Source organism: Poecile atricapillus, chromosome 2 (genome assembly GCF_030490865.1).
Source record: "Poecile atricapillus isolate bPoeAtr1 chromosome 2, bPoeAtr1.hap1, whole genome shotgun sequence".
NCBI lineage: Eukaryota > Metazoa > Chordata > Aves > Passeriformes > Paridae > Poecile > Poecile atricapillus.
Window position 1 is genome coordinate 132037050 of NC_081250.1, and position 22667 is coordinate 132059716.

Here is a 22667-nt window from a genome sequence, read left to right on the forward strand (position 1 = left end):
ATGAAACTGAACAAGCCTGAATGACTGATTCTACATCTGGGATGTAGTAACGCAGGGACAAGCATAAATTGGGAGAGTAATGGCTCAAGAGCAGCCCTGCAGGAAGGGATCTGAGCATGCTGGTCAGCAAGCACCCAGAAGGAGTCAACAAGCACCCAGGAGTCACCCTGGCAGCCCAGAGGACAAACCCCTTCCTGGGGTGCATCAAACTCAGCATCACCAGCCGGTCACAGAGGTGACTGTCCCGCTGCACAGCCTCGCTGCGGCCTCGCCTTGAGCTCTGTGTGCTGCTCTGGGCCCCACAGCTGAAGAGTGAGGGTGAAGGATGAGAATGTGTCCAGAGGAAGGCAACAAAGGTGGTGAAAGGGCTGAAGACAATGTCCTGCTTGAAGGGACTGAAGACTATGGATTTGTTCCATTTGGAGAAAAGGGAGCTGACGGGGGGGTGACCTCACAGCTCTCTACAGCTTCCTGAGGAGGGGACATGGGGAGGGAGGTGCTGAGCTCTTCCCCCTGCTATTCAGGGATAGGATAGGTGGGAATGGTTTAGAGCTGTACCAAACACACGCTTTTGGTCAGCCCTGACTTGGTCAGGCAGCAGGTCATTGTAGGACCCTTATAACTGAAATATTGTTTTCTGTTCTATTCTGGATTTTTCCCTGTGATGAGCACATCAGTTAACCCCATCTGGATTTTACAATGTCTTCCATCATACTCAACTTGTAAAAAAAGGACATTTGGACACATTCCTAAATACTGATTACCTAAATGCATCAACACCTTATGTCTTTGAATTTTTGAGATAGGAAAAAAACTGTTTTGTTGGGAAATACTGAATTTTTTTTTTAAATGTGACAAAAAATAATATACAGTTCTTCTTTACATCACAGAGACTAACTGACACACAAAGTAATGCAAACCTAACAGAATTTGGGGAAATAAATGGAGGTGGCCTACCAATTGTTAGAAGTAACAAGAGACCAAAGTACATAAAAACAGACCCAAAGCTCCTACTCATTTATTCACAAAACCACAAATAAACTCTTAAAATCCATATCAAAATGCTTCCTAATTATGTCTCCTCCCTTCTTTACTATAAATCAGAATCTGTCCTCATAAGCATGCTTAAAAGTTGCTGTATAGGTAGCGTAGTGTCTGTGCCCCTATAAGTGACTTTCAACATACAAACAGCTAAGAACCAGACCATTACATGCTTTGTCACAGCACACAGCTTGCATCTACTTAATACCCAGTACTCTCTACTTCTAGGAGTAGTTTGATATTGACATACAAGCAGTGCCATTGATAATTACCACACAGAACAATTTAAACAAACAAAATTATTTCATATTAATACAAAATTATGTTCCAGTCAATGTTGCTATCCTGACCTAGATGTATGGTTCTTACACTATTCTCTTATTCCTGATCAACCTATATGGGCAGTATTTTTCCTGTAAAAAAGTTGATCTATTTTATTCTGAGCTTTTACATACACAGCATCATTCTTCCACCAGCACAGCTCTATACATTGAACCTTAATGCAATTTCACAATCATAATCTTCCTTCTTTGTTTCTGATTTCCGTTCATGTCAAGATCCTCACTTAAAACCTTGTGGAACATTGATCTGTTTGGTATATTTGGCTACTTCTAATCCTGTATGCTGTCCCTTTGATGGGTTGGTGCTATTCTATAAATAAGAGCCAGCCATGAAGCAGCTTCTAATCCTTCACCATCAAAACCACACACAGATTATATATTAAAAAGAATGTGAATGATAAAAGTGAACAACTCAACAGCCTACATAAAATACATTAGACATGAAGCCAATCTTAAAAATCAAAATCTGGAGCAAAGCAGCAAATTCTAGTTCTCCACATCTCTTAGGAGACTATAATTATACATCTAATTAACTGTATTAATTAAATAATCTATAATTATACATCTAATTCACAAATATATATATCTAAGTGGCTATGGATGCCACACACAAGGGAGACTGCAGGGTACATCTATCCAGTCCATCACACACCACCTAATCCATGCAGCTGTTGGGACAGCTCATCCACAGGTTCTCTTGCACACAGTCATTCTCCTTCCTGAGGCCTCTCTAAAGGGGTCTGGGTCAGCTGAATTGTTTTAACTGACTAAGTCCATTCCCAGCTGGTCTTTTTACACTAATACATGCACATTAAGTCTGATGCTTCCGGGAAGTATCAGATTACTGCATCTAAACACTCTGATTAGGTTGAACATATGGGGTAGGTCCACTCTCATTTCACATCCTATCCTCACGCACCTCTCCTATTCTTCAGTTACACAAAGACAAGGCTAGACTAACAAAAACCCTGAGATGCAAGAGAGATGGTCAAATATGCATAGGAGAAGATGATGGTTCCCACAGTACCCTTCCCATTTGTAATATTCGACATCTAACTTAGGAATTAAGGCAGAAATCTTCAGAGAGAAAAAGAGTTGTTAAAGTTACAGTTATAGCTTGAAGCCAGTCTTAGATTCTAGTTCCCACTATCTGTTACAAACTACACTGTCCTGAAATTGCTTTCTTTGAGCCTCCCTTTCAGGGCAACTACACTTCAGACTTCTTTTTTTTACGAAGATCTGTATGCTATGTGTGAAGACAGTGCTCTTTGAACAAAATCACAGCCTCTGTCCTGGAGTAAAGTACCAAATTGTGACATTACTAATGACAACAAGGTTTGTTCTAAGACTTTCAGATAGTCTCTATTTAATCCTATATTATATCTAAGGAGACACCTCAGTATTACAGTAATGGACAGAGTAAGAACTTACTACCATAAGACCCAAGCTGAGCATAAAATCACATAGAAAATATGCTAGAACATAACTAGAAATATATCCTGTACAGGTGATGATCAGTGTTAGTATTTTTTAAAATTTGTTGTTCACTACCTAATCCCAGTAATATAACTTTCATAATATTTCTTGAATATAATATGCAAGAGACGTCATCTTCTCTTTTCCTTAAATTAATGTTTTTGTACTGGAGAATTTGAGATGGTACTAACACATCAATCTTCTATATGTAATTTGAGAGAATTACTACAGCCTTGCAGCAGCATAAAATTATCTAAAACATATCTAGTGGCTCATAGGAAAAACTATTTCAGGAAATCTCAGGCTCCTATGCTTAACATTAGCTAACATTCATAACACGGACACAGGCAGATCAAGAACTGATCAGAACATGGAAGTCAGACTCCTCAGCCTTTCATTACCAAGTTCCAGCTTTCTGTAAGTTATCTATGAAGTACTGAACCAAATGTTGAGCACAACCTTAGAAGTAAAAGAAAAGTACAGAACCTCTTCAGCACTGTACTAAGTGCAGATTTTAACTATGATTCAGCAGCACATGCTTTGGCATGTCTACACAGAGCTGTGATCAGCACCAATGTAGTTAGTTTGGTTGTGCAAAGTCAAAGTCCTCTTATTGACAAGAATAACATCAAGAACTTCACTGGAAGCCCTTACTACAGGTCTGCTAAAAGAATACAACTGTATGCCTTTCTAACAAGAAGCACTTATCTGAGTTGTTACTGTTTAAAATCAACTTGACCATTGTATGGAAATCTATTTGGAAATAGATCACTTGGCTCACAAATTACACACCTGCTCATACCATCCCCACAGGTTCTGACAGTGTCACCAAAAGGTACCTTGGACAATCTTATAAGCCAACAAAGAGCTGGCTGAGCATAAAGGGCAACCTCCTAGAAGTATGAAAACAGTCTTTCCTGGCATGCAAGGTTAAGTAAACACAGCAAGAGGCCATCTTGAATGAACTAAGAATTCCTAATGGAGCTAAAGTGCAAAAAATAAGGCATGCAAAGAGCAGAAACAGATTACTAAAGATAAATAAAGAAGCATTGTCTGGATAGTAAAGAACTTAATTACAGAGGCCAAGAATAGGGCAGACTTGAATTGGGACAGCAAAACAGAGGACAGCAAGAAGACTGTATTGGTCTATATGCAGAAAAAAAAAGAAAGAAAATTAAAAATAAACACAAGAAAGACCTTGTGTTGAGTGGACAATCTATTGACAAGCTACACAGAAATATCCCAAACATGTTCCTTGAATCAGTCTTTAGAAGGATTTCTTTGACTCTCAGTTGTCTCTGCCTAGTAGCAAAATGGAACAAGTTAGGAATTACTCTAGTAAATTAGACAAATACAAGTCCATGGGAACAGACGAGATACATCCAAAGGTGCCAAGGAGCTGGCTAATATCAACTCAAGGCTATCTCTTATCAACTTTAAAAGGCTACAGCAATCAAAGTGTCACAATACCATCATCCTCAAAATTGGCAAGAAGAAGGACCTGAGGAATTACAGGCTGATCAGCTCATCCTCACACCCCAAAATATTATGGGGGAAATCTACAGAGAAACTAATTTTTATACACACAAAGGATAAAAAGATGACTTGAAACAGCCAGCATAAGTTGACCAGAAGGAAATCATGCTAAATTAATTATGATCACTTTCCTGTGAGGATGAAGAAAAAACTGAGGATATAATTTCATCTGAATTTACCAAGGCTGTTGGCAGTCTCCAATATACATACATTTTTAACTAAATCTGGGGAATCATGGAGAAGATGTAGAGGAACAGCTGTCTGGACTGCCAGGCTCAACAGTTCAAAACATAACCAAGAGCCAACTATAAGCAATGTTCTCAGAAACTGACCATAGGGTGAATACTCTGAACATCTTGATCAACAACCTGAACAATGAGCAAGAACATACCCCATCATGGTTTGTGAGTGACATGAAACAGCCAATACACTACAAAACATGGCAGGGCTGTAGAGGGATCTCAACAAGCTGGAAGAATTAGCTCAACAACAAATACAATAGTTCAACAACAGCAGAGTCCCACACCAGGATAGAAAAACCCCATGTCATGACCAGTATGGACTGAGAATCAATGTGGCACGGAACATTCCTGCAGGAAAGGTTCTGGGTGGCTCCAGAAGACAAGCTGAACATCAGTCAGCAACATCAGCAATACACTCTAACCATAGACTGACCTTCATTAGGAAAGCACAGTCAGGTCAAGAAAATATTCCCCGCTATTCAGCACTTGTGAAGCCAAATCTGAAACACTGTGCTCAGTTCCAGGCTGCTATAAAAGAAAGTAAATTGGAGAGTCCAGCTAGAATTGGACTAGAGGGGCAAGAACAAACCAAAACAATCCTCACTAAGCATACAAGAAGAAATAACAGTTCATGGGGCTGGAAAAAGAGACTGTTGAGTCCCTCACTTTTCAGATTGTTAGAACTCATTTGAGCAAGGTCCTAAACACAAACTGGACATCCTTCCTTGGAAAAGTAGATTCACCTAGCTGGCTTCCAGAGGTCCTTTTCAAATTAAAATTATCACTTATTCCAAATCAGTGGCACACTGTTCACTTCGTTCCTTACTATCTCTAAAATAAATATAATTCAAAACAGTAACATTTCTTTTAACTGCAGTTTTTCTACATTTCCTCCACTTCCTCACCACAGTAATATATAGCAATAAACCCATCTAAACTTTAAAAAGATCCTTTTATTGTAAAATAAAATATATGTGGAAGACTGTAATAAAACTTGGCTTTACTCCTTGAATGGAGACAAATTTTATTGCCCAGATTATAACTTTATATGCAGAAAGGTTGACTCAAACTGGAAATACATTAAAAATTCAGCTGATATTTCTGGCTCTCCAAGGCAAACAATGATGGGGTTCTTCTGAGGGGAAAGAGCACTGTGGGGAGGCAAAAAGGTTAAACTTCCACCCTTTATTACAAAAGGAGTAAAATTTTGTCTGTTTTGTGATATAAGCTATATAGAGGGTACCAGTAGATGACTGACTCGATTAAACATTCATTTAAACAGCTACCTTCTATTGCAAGATTTTATTATAAATTTCTTCAAATTCTATGTTTACATGGTCATTTTATTGTTCGAGCAACTTAAAATTGGCACTAACTGAAAATTATTTACAAGAGAGGAAAAAAAAAGCTGCTGCTTGCATTGAGTCGTTTTCACAATTTTTTAGTTGAAAAATCATTAGCAGCTCAGTTTCAAAAATGAGTAACTGACTTCAAACCACAGATGCAACTTCTGCTATTCTCCCAAAAGTTCCAGAGATTTGTTTTCTGAAGTGGGTGAAGAGGAAAAAGAGATCTGCTGACTGTGCAACTAGCCAACTTGTTCAGATCAGAAAAAATGTGAAAATCCTATCCCCCCCTCAACATGCTATCGTCTCTCTCATCTTTTAGCAGTGACCTGACTGCAAAGAGATCAGTAGTAAATATAAACACTGTGAAACCCAGCAAATACAGCCATTAGCACTGAAGTAGTATTTTGTAAGCTTTCTTCCAAGAATTACAGTTTTTAAACAGAAAGGAAGTGAATTATATGATGCTGAGCATTTTAGTATTACATGGCTAATTTTAAGACTGCCCACAAAATTAATTCAAACATTTTGTAGGAAACTACAGAAATCATCCAGGAATCAAATTCTTCTTAGAACTGACTTGTAGATGTTCATGGCACAAGTTAACAAGAGTATTTCTCTTAATGGAAAGAGGAAGGTCAGATAAAGTTTGGGGAGAGATAATTCTGTCTTCTCAGAGCAATTGTTATAGTATTTTACAAATAAACACTGGACTTCAGAGGATGTATAATTTAACAGTATATTATTCCTCACTGAGTGAGCATGATCAGCTAACACTGTAGAAAAGGGGGAAGAGAGGACAGTTAGCATATCCCAAAGCATGTTTACCAGAGGATGATGCATGAAACTTCCCCATTTCTGAATGTTTTTGGTCAACTGTATTTGCAGGTGATATATACATAGGTATTTTAGAAACAGATGAATACCAGTGTAGCTCAAGCTTCCTTTTTTTCCATAAAAATTAGCCAACACATAACATGCATCTTATTTCTGGCATACAAAGATTTTTCAGCTTGGGGGAAAAAAAGTATTTTTCATGAGCAAATTTCCAAGCAGGTGAATACAGTTTAATGCAAGGTTGAAATAAAGGTCTATCATTCTGAGAGTCAGACAGTACAATCCATTTTTTAAGGAACTTACAATGCTACCCTAAAGAACTAAGGAAAACTAATTCCCAGTATTTATGTAACAGTCAATCATTCAGAGCCATAGTAAGGATTCTATTAGACAAGCACTGAATAATCTCACTGTTGCACTGCAGAAGCTAGCAGAAGCTACCCTGCTCCATAAGGCTAAACACAGCATAAGCCAACCAGGACATTTGTGATCAAGTTCTTTCCTCCTTTTTCTCAGCCTGGCTGCAGAGAAAAGTAATTCAACAATGTTAGCCTAAAGATCAGTCTCTGAACAATAAGACAGCTGATGAGCCCACTGAGTCAATTCATCACCTGGATAGCCCGCTGTCAGAACATGGTCAGCAGCATTGCTAGGATGGACTTGTCCATCATGATCAAGATCAGATAAGCAAGTGAGCCAGTGCAGAAGGAATTTCAATCTTTGTGTATGGACTGCCTGGGTATTAATTAATCAATGTGGGCTCAACTGAGGAAGTTATACTGCGATAGATGTTACTTTAAAAACACAAGAGGAACTAGGCCCTAGATAGCTGCTTTACGGCTAATAATTACATGAACTTGAATGAAGCAAAGGCCTACAAATTGGAACTATTTTAACTGTGAAATTACTGAGAAACATTACTGCTTAAAACTGCAAAACAACATCCTTTAGAGCAAAATGTCTTTAGCCTGGATAACAAAAGATTTACCCTCGATTCCCATGGTAACATACAGACAAAGCAAATCCAGTAGGACATTAAATACAACATCCACAGATTTGGATACACTACTCACTTGAATTGGTGGAACTTAAACACATGGAAAAAAATAATTAGCTAAGAAAACATGGCAGAAGCTAATCATTAAGAGTACATGAGGCATTGTACATGTAACCAATAAACTGGCATGTAAAGGAAGCAATTTTAGATACAAAATGCACCATCTCAGGGCCCAACTGCACAGTACATATGCAGCTATCCATCCCTATACTTGTTACTTACAATACTGGCCCAAATAAGACAGGTTTGTCTGATAATCCTACAACACAGCCACTACCTGGTATGTTTCAGCCAATTGAATTTGACTCTTTGGTCCCCAACAAGTCAGGATTAGAATGACTCAGTTAATCATGATCAGTGGATGAGCAAATGCATCCTTAATTACCATTAGATGGACAAGGTTGGTTGTGTTTAAGTATTCTCCCTTATATTAAGAGCATCCAGTAAGCCTCAGTGTTGCTTCACACTGTAATTGTCTCATTCTATTGACACTGAAAGTCAGTCTTGTACATTCTCTTCCTTCCCTTTCCGCACTGCTCATTCCTTGCATCAGATTAAGCCACTGTGCTGCCACAGTAAGTCCTGAGTTAGCTCATGGAGGGTGGGGAGGACAGAGAGGAAATTTCCCCATCATATCATCAAGCTTATCAAAGATCACTCTGCAGCCACAGACAATCACTGCATCTGAGGCATGGAAAAGGCAGGAGGAACACGTCAGGTTGGAGAACAGCAGAACTGCCCTTCCTGGCAGCAACCCACAGCCTGAATGTATTAAGATACATGTACCTACCAAACCAGTCTCTGAGAAAAGTAGACAAAACTGGATGTAAGCTTTGCTGCCCAGGACTGATGAACACCACACCCCAGATGAGCTAACAAGCACCATGAATTTTCTCAAGTGCTGCTGATCTGCCAGGCACACTAGAAGACTCCAGGCAGAATTGAAGGGGTCCATTTAACTTCTAATTAGTGGCATAGGCCTCTTGGACAAGAACCTGCTCTTTCCAAGCTGATAACTTCTCCATATGAATAAGCTCCAAACAGTCACTAAAAATTACCCTAATTTTCAATTCTGTTTCCCTTGATTTTGGTCCACTAGAGCAGTGGAACAAAACCCAGTGTTGTTCACTCTCTTGACAAGCACAGTTTTTGAAAAAGTAGGGAAACCACAAAAACAGAAAAAGATGATCAATAAATTCTTAGTTTTAGAGACAAGCAACAAGGGCAAACACATATTAATGTTTCCTCCCCAAACAGGAGGAGAAATCCACCTTTTCCTATAACTTAATAATGACCATAGAATCATTTAGGTTGAAAGAGACCTTTAAGATCAAGTCCAAATGATAATCCTAATGGCCACTGCACTAAAGGGTTCTTACGTCAACTTTCTCAATATTTTTTCCTTTAATATGAAGAAGCCAGAAATAAACTTTTCCTTGGCTCAGCCACAGTCTTCATTTGACAATCTAGGAAAGTTACAGAATACACAATTCTTATGTGTCTGACTTATTCAGTAAACGTTCTGACAAAATAAGAAACAACTCTCTCCTTGTTTGCAAGTGAAGATATTTATCTTCTTATTACAAAACCATTTCTTATTTCCATTTAATGAATGAATAAATAAATAAAATATAAGGTCATCAACAGAATGCTCAAGTACTTTAAGCAGTCTCATTCCAGTAATAGTTACAAGCTTCCTATCACATACAGTCTGAGTGATCAGTTCCACAAACAACAAGAGAATTCAAACAAGTCCAAAGCCTCTGCCTAAATCTCCCAAAACTTGCAAGACAGATGCATAGCAAAGGAGAAATGGAGAAGTTTTCTTTGCTTATTTTTTTCTTATAGGCACTGGAACACTCCCTGTTCTGCACCAGAACGAAAATTCTGTCCAGCCTGGTAGCCTTCCTGAATGTAAGTACATGCCAAGTAAACTGTGATAGTTCTGCTTCACCTTCCAAGAGATCTGAAGCACATGGACTTCTCGTCCATGTTCCAGTCATTACCCATTCGAGTGCACAGTCATTTTTTTCCTGGTCTTATTTAATTGCCTTTTGAAAATCAACTCTCAGCATCTACAAGAACTTCCATAACTATACAGTTACATATCTATATACTATCTATACTATCATCATCGTGTAAAGAAAAAAATTTTTGCTTTGCATCTACTGTCACAAGTGATCTCTTGTTTTGTAATAAACAGTAAGGTACCCCTATCTTATTTTCTTGGAAGGACCAAGCTACACATGGTTTTCAAAACCTTTCACCATGTCTCTTCCCTCCATGTACCTCTTCTCATCACAGAAATACCCAAATGCTTCTGGTATCTAGAGAATGCTTCTAGAGAAGTAGTCTTTCCTTCACATCACCCTTGTTACCTTCTTAAACTTCCATAGCTCTGCTCTGTCCTTGGTACCACTGCAGTCCCTAACAACCACTTTACTTGTTCAACTATTTCTAAAAGTTAAGCTGAAGTGCTCATGAACCTGAATATAAAGACTGTGCCTTTCTCACCAAGCCAAATGTATTTCTTGACATTTAGTTGTGCTTATTTTCTCAGTACCACAAAGCCTTTCAAGTCTTTGCCAGTTCCCACCACTAGGAATATAAAGTATTTCTAACATCTTTCTGAAACAGGATTGCACAGACCCAAGTAGTATGCCAAAACACCCTCTTTTTTATATTTAAAACAATTACCCACCTGTGACAGAACTTCAAATTTACTCCAGATTACAGCTGTATTTGCTTGAAGAGCCTCCAGTGTGGAAGTCTGTCCATAAACATTTCAGCACGTCCAACCAACTTTACACCAGCCAACATTAACTGTGTCCTTACCAACTCCTTCACAGAACTCTACTAGCCATGCACTCCATGACTTGCCTTTACAAAAGCTTTGTCATCGGTATCTATGTACTTAGTGATTATTCTGTTTCCTAACATAGAATTCATGCTATTTAATCATATCAACCTTAACAACAAACAGCAGTAGAGACAGTTCGTCTGATCATCGGTATGCATTTGCTCCAAGACTCTAATACCCCTTCCCCTCAAATGTTTAATAGATCTACTATGTCAATATCCTACCACAGGTGTAAGAAAAAGTAGATAGCCTGATTTTATATAAGTATACATACATTCATATGCACACCTTTTTAAAATAAAAATTCCATCATTTTCTATCAACGGACAAACAAGCTTGCGCCTTTTATTTTCTAAATTCTGTTTTAAATGGGTTATGATTTGTTGTTTTTTTTTAAATTCTGGACTAGCTTGTGCCATTTCTTACTCAAGCTACTGATCCTTGGATAACATACAACAGCAAGAACACCAGTTTTGAACACTGCAAAACTCCAGCAATCTCACATTGGTTTTGGCTTTTCCCCAGCCATCACATTACAGCAGCCCTGATACAATCCACCTTTTCCAAAGGGGCTCCCTTTAGTCTTGGCATCACCTCCACTTCCTAATAAACCTGATTCCATTTTCCTTTATGTCTTGGGTCCTAAACATACACATTGCTTTTCTCTCCTTTACTTTCCCCCTCTGCTCCCAAGTAAGGTGCAAGGAACATTTCAGGGAGTGTTTACAAAATGTGAAGCCCGGTAGCTATTGTCATCTCAGAGTATGCGCTGGTAAAAAGAATACCTCATGTTACAGTCTGTTACTGAAAACAGCGGACTCAAAGGAATTCAAGGTTGAATTCCTACACCTAGAGCAAAACACTTTTCAGAGAAGCTGTTTCTTAATTAAAACAAAACTTGCTTACTATAGGCTTCTTCTATTTACTGCTGTTATAAGTCACATTAAGTGTCCATTAAGACACTTCCATACAACCCTCATTTTGGTTCCCTCTCACATTCCTCAGCTGGCATCTCTTCCCCATTTCATTCCTTGCGTAATGCTGGCTTCTTCTCATGCTCCCTAATTAGTGAGTGAGAGCAAGAAAATTTTATGCCTGTTTCCAAACTATGTAGCTACTAAGTGGCTGCTGACAGACTGTAAGGTGGAAGGGGTAGGGGAAAGGAAACACAGTTTTGCCTTCTACAAAGCAGTAATTTTCAAGAAATTTTCAAGATCTTAATATTTCAAAATGCATTTGCTTCTGCTGGTTATCAGTCCCCAGAGGAAGGCACAAAGACAGTCAGTAACTGCATGAGCTTGTTTCCTGGGAATCAAGGCACAGATAGGCCCCTTGGCATCAGCCAAGATCTTGTCTTGTAACTCCAGCTTTTATTCTGGCTTCCAATCTTAATTCACAAGTTGATTTTATGAACTGGTATATATATTAAAAAAAAACCAACAAAATACAACAACTCACCGTTTTATTACGCAGTCTAATTATGTCTGAAACAGAGCCAGCTCCACAATATTCCATAACAATCCATAGATCTGTGTTCTTGAAGTAGCTGCCATAGTACTTGACAACATAAGGACTAGATGGAAAAAAAAAGTTAGATAAATAGATGAATTCTTAGAAGAAAAAAACAAAATCACCAGCACACCTGTTGTTAAAAACTACTGTTTGACACAGCTAAAGAGCAAGTGCAACCAAATACATTTTAAATCTGTAATTAGCTTAACCAATGCCTTTTTAGAGTAAATTATGATTACTCAATAAAACTGTAAAGGCACTACTATGTATGTAAGTTTTCAGCAATCTTCAAACACAGACAGTTTTCCCAAATATTAGTCATCTGACAAAAAGCTTTGTTTTTCCCTCCTCCAAGGCCTCTCTTGCATGCTTCTCTTCTTAAAAAGACTGCCTTGTTTTCTTTTCTCCAGAGCAAAATAACATGGAAACTCACCCATGTTTTCCCAGTTTTGCAAGAATGAACTTATTTCAAACACAGAGCTACACTTTTATATTAAAGAGAATCTAGTGCCGATTTGAAATGATCTGTATTTGCAAATGCTTTTCATACTGAAGCATTTCATGTGGAGTGATAGCATTGTCAGAAACAGAACATACTGATTTGCTACTCATCAGTTTATCACTTGGCATAATGCTTCCTTGGAGTCACTTGCAAAAGAAAGGCAGAAACAGACATGGTAAAAATAAAAAGCATCATCTTTCATAAGTTATTAGATGGTATATTTATGGAAATAAAAGACTGAAGGTTTGGAGTGTGGTTTTTTGCAGGAACTTAATGAAGAAGGCTACAGTTCAATTGTCATCTATCTCCCAAAAAGTCAGGAAGTGTGAGATACGGAGATTTCAGACTGTGGTTTCTCATCAGAACACCTACATCGTGGGGTGGAATCAAACACTATTTTGTTTTGTTGCAAGGAACTGTATTTTAGGATCAGCATTTCTGGCAGCAACATTCTTCATACAGACAACAGATATTAGAAGAAGAGAGGACCTATGGTTGCCTCCCGCAACATGACTATCTTTAAAACACTATCTTAAAAAAAAGACAGCTCAACACTATCAATAAACTATTTATTTTAAGAGCAACTGTTAGCACTAAATGAATTTGCCTTTTCAGAAGGAAAGGTGGATCAGTCTGCTCCTTACTAATCCAGATGTCTATCATTTACAAGCATGACACAATGATCTTGCTCTTTATAAATTCATGAAGTGAGGAAGGCTATATTACTTCTAAAGAAAACGCAGTGATTTTTGTAAACATCTCTTACCAGATTTATACTATGCCAGTATTCCCAGCAACAACTGGGTATTATTTCAATCAGGACAAGATGATCTTTTCAAAACAAGTGCAGTGCAATCTCGAAACACTGTTCATATTTGCTTAAAGACTGACACTAATAAATCTGATTTTGAAGTTGCAGCGCAAAACTCCATAAACAACAGAAAATGCAAAGTAATTTCTGCATCCTTGCATCAAGGCTTCCATTTCTATGAGACCTTGTCATGGGGTGACTTTACCTTTAAGGTGGTTTTGGGAGCTAAGGAAGTTGAAGTTGTTAGGGACTGATGGGAGCCTTTTCTCCTGACCAATTATCCGTCATTTCTAAGAATTGACAGCAGTTTTAACCACTGAAAACTGAGATCAACCTGTGAACACCTCCTTAAGATGTAAAGCCAGAGCTCTCTTGTTCTCTTTGTTTCCTGGCTGTGGAAGGTAACAGAGCTCCGGCTGGCCTCCCGTTCCCTGCCCAGGCCATGCGGCCGGGCGGGGGCTGGGCTGGGCCCAGCGGCTCCCGGCCGTGAGATGGGGCCTGCGGGGCTTGCCCCGGGCTCTGGCCGGGCCAGGCCGGTCCCTGGCTCGGCTGCAGTTTTTGCCGTGACTGAATTCACCAGAGACTGCCGAGTAAAGAAAGAAAAAAAGCTCTTGACCTCCGGCAGTGACCACACTCTCCAGAGCAGCCATGAAGAATCTTCCATCACAGACAGCTCCAGCTGCTGCTCTGGCAGAGATCACAGAACCATCTACAAAGCCTGGGCAAGATTTTAACCCTTTCATTACCTAGATGAGACTTGCAGATTAATCCTTTAATCCAGAGAGAGAAAAAGAGAGTAATCAACATGTAAAGAGACTTTATAAACTATCAGAGACAGTAAAGAAAAGAAGCTTCAGAAAAGGTAGAGAATAAGGAGATGCTTTTATAAGCTGAAATATTTTTCTGTTAAAGCTATGGAGATGGACAATAAGGTCTTGAAAAAAACTCCTTTAATTCATGACAGAGTATATTGGGAGGAATGGAGTGTTCAAAGTGTGGATTTTGAGTAAAAAGTAGAGTAATTGTGATACAGTGAAGTGCTGGAACAGAGTGAAGCGAAGATTTGAAGCCTTGGGGGGCAATGAGAAAGCTGTTTTCCAGCGAAGCTCACAGAGACAGATGAAGAAGACTTTTGCCTTTGAATAACTCATCCTTAAAATGACACCCCTAGACTCATGGCCCATACACACCTCAGTGATGTGAAATGGGAGGAGTGAATTCTGATGACAAGATTTCCAGGCAGCTGGCATCAGAAAAATAGAAAGCTATAACAGAAATAGTTTTCTTGTGAGAAACTCCATAGATTAGCAGAAGGAGACTTCTGTTTCTCTACAAAGACTGATGAAAAGACTGTAGCAGGAATTGGGACTGTTTTAAACACCAAAGTTCCAAAGGTTTTGTCTCTATGTAGTCACGTGTACAAGAGAATGGTTAAGTAGTGAGAGATAAAAGGGTTTTCTGGAAGTTTATTCTGGTGTTTTTGTTCTTGTAGTTTTGTTAATAAACTTTCTTTATTCCTTTTAAGTTTTAAGCCTGTTTTGCTCTTGTTCTAATCTATATCTCATAGCAAGAAATAAGTAATTTTTTTAGTTACTGCTTTAAAACCACGACAGACCTGCAATCATAAGATTTGTGAACAAGTGTCAGGTAACAATCCACCAGCACTTCTACAAGATTGTTCACTTTTTAAAAGGGATGTTCCTGCAGAAAAAAGGCAGCCAAGAGAATACTCTTCCGGAAGTTAATGTATGGTAGCCATACATCTTATGGTAGAAACATCTTTATCAATCTTCTGAAACTAACTCAGAATTTCACAAAGCCTAAGACATTTAAAGGAAATGGTCACCTTTGACCTTAACAGTGCAAGTAAAGTGAAGCAAGCATGGTGAATTCTAAGCAGAGGCCAGTATTTATTCTTCCAACATTTTTTGTTATGTACACTATTTGTACTTCCTTCAATCCAAACTAAGGAGAGGAGAAGGAGGTCCACAAAGTGGTTCCTTTAATTAAGAAGTCTCTGTTTGACAATTTACTTTCCATGAAAAAGTTTGCAGCTGCTTATATTTTGGCTATTTTCACAAGTACAAATACATTTTTACATAGACTCTTAGAAAGCCTATAGAAATGTCTTACCTACCTGTCACATTGTTGCATTATAGAGATTTCTTTAATTATTTCTTGAAGATCTGACTCCACAGGCACCTGTTTAATTGCTACAACTTGTCCAGATTCTTTGTGTATTGCTTTAAACACGCTACCATAAGACCTAAAAATAGGAGACAATTATCTTAAAAAACAAGACAAACTCCTGATTTCCATTATGCACAAAAAGTCACAGAAGCCATATGCTCATGCAGAAATTTGAGCATTTTTCAGGCTGCAAAAAGATCAGTTCTACCAGGACCTCAGGAAAGACAGAAGAATGCTTTGTCAAAACTGAAGAAATCTTGTGTCAAGATTTAGAGTTTCAAATTCCATTAGAGGTGCAAGTACATTTGCTGTGTTAACAAACAACAGACATCTAAAATGCATAAACATATAAGGGAAAGTGTGGAAATCTATGATGCATGCATTTGCTTTAGAAGTAAAACTTGTCTATAGAGGCATTCCTTAGGATATTTACAGACACTTTCTCTGTAACTTAATATTCCAACATATGCTTTATGTATTGTTTCCCTCTGATCCTACGCCCCTGTAAATAGCTGTACTCACCCTTCACCAAGCTTCTCCAGAACATCAAACACTTCTTCAGGCTGCTTAGTTAAACTATCTTCACTTAGCTTTTTCAGTTTGCTAAAAGAAAGACGAACGTTTTTTATTTGTTTGAGGGAGAAAGAATTTTCACATGCAAACACATGCCCCCTACTGCTTAGAGGATGCCATACTGTTCTCTATTTATAAACAAGTCCTTCAGCCACATGAAGTAAAATGTACCCCTCCATCAGCCAGTGAATGGCATCATTAAAAGCAGAATTCTGAAGACAAGATGATTCTGGGAGCATATGGTAGCACTTCCAAGGTGGCAGCAGAAGACTTAAATCCCAAAAGCTGAGTACTGTAAGAGCTGTTGGAGCAGCTTTTCCTGCATCTTTGTAAATGCACATAGGGACAGGATGCAACAAAATCCCTAATTACATAACACCACCACCACATTTTACCCTTAGCTCTCTCTCTCACACAGTCTCAAATGACTCAGTAACACCCTATGATTTCTTCCAGCACTTTCAACCCCCTTTTACCACCATTTGTATTCCTTTACAAACAGTTCTAGCCTTTCCCTGGTCTCTAGCACTCCCAGCTAGAGTCCAGGACCCCAGACTCCTGGCAAATCTCAAAACACAACTTGGCTGCAAGCTTGCACTAGAGCTAACACCGAACATAGCACAGGAAAATAAAACCACACACACACTGCAGCAGGGACGGGTGGCTGCAACATGAAAATCCTTCACCTTAAAGTTATAGGGAATTTTGCTGCAAGGCTAAAGTAACAAGTTGACATGACAGCCAAGGGTACTAATAAAGTAGATGAACTGAAGAATAGCTGGTGCTGTAGTGTTAAATATAGACAATGTATTCCATATGCAGGAAGAGGAAAAGGGGATTAAAAAAAAGGGAAACTTTGAAGAATGGCAGATAAGTGAGAACTTATGGAAAGTAAGTTATCCCACAACACTTTCTAGAAACAAATACAGAATAGGAGAAGGAAAGAGGGCATGGACAGAAAAGATTGACAAATCTAAGAGTGGTAGAAGAGTGATATGAAAAAAAAACAACTTCATATTAGGACATGCAATTCTGTGATATACAAAATTAATAAAAATTAAAGTGACTGACCAATGAGCAAAATCATGAGTCAAAATAGACTTGTAATTGCCAACCATCTAAGTAAAAGCAAAAAATTTAAAGTAATCGTTAAAGCACACAAGTCATACGGATTGGTGTTAAACAAAGGAAGCAAGGCAAGAAGAAGGCACATGAGTGCACACATTTATACATCAAAGAACTGTCACATGAATACAAAAAGCATCCACAATTGGTAAGGAAAGGTGCATTAACTACTATAAAGACCATACAGTTTGCTACAGGAAACAGTAAAGAAGCTGGAAAGTCTGTGTGTTTCGGGAAACTAAAACTCTTCACAGCAAAGAAAAGGCACAACTCATGAATATGGAGAAAAACAGCAAAAAATTCAAGTGAAAACAGCTAAACAACGTCTGCAAAAATGGCCTACAAGAACAAAAACCTCTGTTGTCTTTTTCACTCTCTCTGCTGGTTAGACACTAGAAAGAACTTATACCTTGCAGAAAGGCACTTTTTACATTATTGAACAAGCATGTGTTGAGACAAATCAAAGAGGAAAAAATATTTTGCAGGCAGGTATTAAAGTAATAAATCATTCATTTTGCTTCTTTGTTCCAAAGTTTTTTCCCTTCTGAACAGAGTATATGCAACTGCAAAGGCAACATTCAAGAATAAGTTGTTGCTATCATCTCCTTCTTGCCACCAAAAAACCCCATGCACAGTATGTTTATAATATAAGCAGAGCCCTGAAAAATAAAAAGTATAACATTTAGCTGAGTCTCTCAGTCAAAGAGCTGCATAACAAAAGACATACTAGACAGAAAAGCAAAGGGACTTTTTTTGTTACTTTAGTAATGGCAAGAAAAGAGAAAGCATACAGTACCCCTGACTGAAGATGCCCACAAAGAGAATACTTCTACCTGCTCATTGAAAGACTAACGCCTGCTAAAATGAGAAAGAAGAAAAAAACAAAAAAAAATCCATACCAAAAGGGTTCCAACAGCACCATTAATGCCAAGACATTGTGAGTGCCTGAGAAGAGTTAGTGAAACAATCACAAACAGCCGTAAACTGATCAAAACTAATGTCATTGTCAAATAACATTATCTAGAGTACTTGAGAAGCAACCAGGAGATCAAAGAAATAAGTATTCTTCAGTTTTAAAATTATTTTCATATTATCCAATTCTGACAAACATGTTATGAGACCAAATCACAGTTAGCACTAAGGCAGCTTAATAAAAAACCTATTTCCAGTAAGGAAGGTATGTCAGCCTCAGGAATGCCATCACCAAATACCCTGCTCAAAGCACCTCCCACTTCTTCACACACACTGAAACAGTACAGATGCTGGGTCCGGTGTTCAAGTGATAGTATCAACACCACAGTTCTTTGAACCACAGAAAAATCCTAATGACTCAGACATTCTAATGATTTCTGTTTCTAGATGTTTAAATAGAATATTCAGCTCTTGAACTACAAAACATCACGCGATATACCCTGAAGGGCTCCAGTAAAGAAAGCATTTATGAATCCATGAGAAACAAGGAAGAAGGTAGTAACTGGTGTAACTGGCTAGAAAGCACCAAGCAGAATACAAGAAGAGACTAGAAATATTATCTTGTTAGTTAGAAGCAAGCAACAATCTTGGGACAGAGAAACACATCAAAAATTTCAGCATCAGCTCTTAATGGTGGGGGGAAGGGGGCAAGGTGAAGAGGGGGCATGAAGCAAAAATGAAGAGACACAGGGCACAAGAACAATAGGAGAGAAAGATAGAATGTGTCTCATTCCTCTCTCCCTCAGTCATCCTCTGCTTTCATAACACAAGCATTTAAAACAGAACAAATCAGTATATCAAGGCACTGCTTTACTCTGGCCAAAGGATACAAGTGCCATATGTGTATGTGTAATATATATATATGTATGAGAAAGTCCAAAGAAGAGGCAGAGAAGTTCATTTTAAAACCTGGGTTTTTTCTCTAGAATCTCAACTATCAGGTAGTGATTATGAGCTATTTTAAAGGTCTTCTAGAAGGGAAGCTGTTCCTCAAACCAGAAGGACTAACTAAACTATACCTCTGGGAAAGACATGTCAAAAGGATTTTCTTGTTCTAAGAAGGTTTGACTTTTCACATAACATCTAGTCTCCTAACAAGAAAAATACATCCTAGCAAATAATTATACTTTTATAAATCCAGTTCATAAGAGAAGACATTAATTCCTAGTCTGACCAGAATCTTATTTGCCATTGAGTACATCAGCAAAATTCTAGAAAATGAAAACCTAGAAAATGTAAGAGGCACCAATCCCAGTAAGATCAGAAGAATCTGAAGTGCACCATGAAAGAGCAAGAGATTTCTTCCTCAAAAATTAAAAAAAAAGGAATAAGTAAAGTATCCTATAGTCATTATAGACAGATTTTACAAAATAAATTGGTGATGTGCTAAAGAGATAGGGATAAAAAAAATTATCTCTGAAAGTTCAAAAATAAAAATAAACCTGGAATAAAGAACACAAAGCCATCAACTACTGTCATACAAAAAACTGGCCAGCCACTCCTAGAAACATGAATATGTGTGGTTTATTGTGCAGAAGAACTAACACATTGAAACATTTAAAAAGAATGGCTGGGATCAATTATATTGATATATTGAAAGAGAAGGTAGTAGGAGAAATCACTGCAGTGATCTGAAGTAGAGGTGGCATGTGGAAGCCTTGAGACATTTAATCTGCTTCACAGCATTTGCACAAGTAGAAGCAAGATTAAGACAGTTTACACCACTGTACTGTGTACTTACATTTAGCATTCTACCAACAAAGCGCAAACATTTCTGTCCCATCATATTCAGGAGGAACTTGACAAGTGCCAACATGTCCATTGACACAAACATTAAAAAACACACTTTTTTACACACAGTTCATATACTATGAACAAGTTCTTCCTCCTCCCAGAAAACCTGAAAAGTGGTATTTTTCAATGAACATTAAACTCAAGTTTAAAGAAAGGAGTGGAATACCTTCATTAACACTTCTCATGCTCGTTAGGCAGCCATTCATCTGGCAGAAGCATGCAGGAGATGGACAAGGTTAAAAACTATGCACTTGAGAAAATTCTGTCAATAACTATTTTGTTTTTCCCTCATATGCAACCTGTATCCTCACATGTGAGCTTGCCAAGGATACAGAAAAACACAACAATAACAACAAAGGAAAATTACAACACTAAGAGGCAAATTTTGTAACTATCTCAAGAGCGAATCTCCTTTCCAGTGAGGGAAAAAACTATAAAGCACATCTAAAGTACAGTTAGAGATTCAGATGCAAGAAAACTCTGTGTCAACTACTGTACAAATTGTTCAACGTAAAATCTGAACATCTACTCTAAATTATTTTTAAAGTAGAAAATATTCTGAAAAGGACTCTTCCTTAAAAGTCTTGTGTTACTGTTGCAGTACATTAGTCAAAGAAAAAGGTGAAGTATTTTTACAGCACCTCCACTGAAAAGTCACAATGGCCTAGAATGCCATTTTGGCATCATCATTGCTACTTTCTGAAGGGTTGTATTAAAGATTTATATAACAGCATTGTGTGCTCTTCTAAAGAGAAGTGCCCTATACCTCGAAGGGAACACTGGGATTCTAGGACATCCATGCAGCTTTTTTGTGTACATATGAAAATCTTCCTACCTCTAAATGGCTGTCTTGTACTACAGATATGATGCCAACAGATCCCTCTCAGTAACTGCTACTGTGGACAACAGGCACCAAAGTAAAGAATTCAAGTGTTCACATTTGTTTTGCCAAGTGAACATTAGTCCATTTCAAACCACGACTGCATCCAAGGACAGCACCAAAAATTCAGCCCACAAAAAATAAGCTGCACTTCTTCTGGACTTTCAGAAAAAGGGGGTGGCCTAGAATAGCTGGGAATACCAACAATCAGGAAACTCTACAAAACTACCAATAAAGGGGCTATGATCTACAGTCAAGAAAAATTTGCTTCAAATCTTAAGAAATAACCTGAGTTAATATCTTACTAAAAACTGAGTTCAAATTTTTCTTCCACTAAAGAAACAAATCTGAGTTCTCATCACGAATTTCCAGAAATAAGCTTCAAAAAACACATGGAATATAAAAACATGCTAAAGTTTAGACATTCCCACATCTAGTTTTTTCATGACCTAATCCAGTATTTAAACATCTCTTAGTTTCAGTTAGGCCAGACACACACATCCAGCTTAGGCAATAAAGTTACAGAAAATGCAACATCTTCCCCAAAACATCTGGCAGGTTATGCTAACTTCACAGTTTGATTTTCAATCCTGTGATACCACCAGATCCCAAGGTTTCCACTGCTGCTGGTGACATTGATTAGTCCTCAGACATTTCCATTTCTCTTCCTAAAGTTTTGCTGGTGCCTGTCCTACTTCCTTCATTTGAGATATGCAGCACCTTCAGCCTGAAAGTAGTGTAGGCCTGTCACTCTTTACCCCATTGCCTGCTAAAACCACCCTAGATAGAAACTACAAACCAATTCCTTTTCAAAGCTTCCCACAGTAGATAGTGTCACTCCATGTGTTATTGGAGGAGAAGTCATCAGATGGTCAAGACTACATTCTTCTCAAGCCCTATCATCCTACAGGAAGCTACAAGAATTTTAAAGGTTCTGAATGGAGAATGTAAAGGTTTTAAAGATGAATGTATAATGTATATAATGTAAAATGATCTAATGATCTAATATCCTTCACCACAAATTTTTATATTGTGTAGTCTCTAGATTTTCCATTATCAGGAAGTGAAAGTAAAATCAGAGCTCAAAGATAGTAAATATATATATATATGAACCATGTAACTACATTCTGTACACCACACAACTACAGTCCGTGTATTGTACAACTACACCCAAGAAAGGCTTGTTCCAATTCAAATATATGATTAAATTTAAATTTAATACAAAGCAAACTTATTTTATGCACTAACAAGTCAAATAATAAATTACTTTTAAAATCGTGCACAGTAATTAATATGACCTGACAGCCTATGTATTTGAGAAAATACATCTACTGTGGGAATATTCTTGGGGTTTGCCTCTTCCCACTCCCTGATTTGCAATTGCAACTATGCAACGCCCACCCCCACAAGCATCCATCCCTCCAGCAGCAGAACACAAGGACACTTTCCAGCGTGAAAGGAGAACTACTCGTCTGTGCTCCTGAACTATCGAGTGAGAGACCCCTAGGCCAGAGAGGACTCTGCTCGGCGACCAAGTTTCCCTCACTTCATATTAAAAATCTTCTTAACTCA

The 22667-nt window shown here is 38.1% G+C and overlaps 1 protein-coding gene across 2 annotated transcripts in view; it reads right to left on the reverse strand.

Annotated features, from left to right (window-relative positions):
- Nucleotides 1-22667, reverse strand: part of STK3 (serine/threonine kinase 3) — a 130200-nt gene that overhangs the window by 107125 nt on the left and 408 nt on the right. For both annotated transcript variants that reach the window (XM_058833243.1, XM_058833245.1), the window contains exons 2-4: nucleotides 16274-16354; nucleotides 15699-15827; nucleotides 12195-12309 (exon numbers count right to left, since the gene is read on the reverse strand). In XM_058833243.1, the coding sequence (XP_058689226.1) occupies nucleotides 12195-12309; nucleotides 15699-15827; nucleotides 16274-16354 (325 nt within the window). The remainder of the gene's footprint in view (nucleotides 1-12194; nucleotides 12310-15698; nucleotides 15828-16273; nucleotides 16355-22667) is intronic.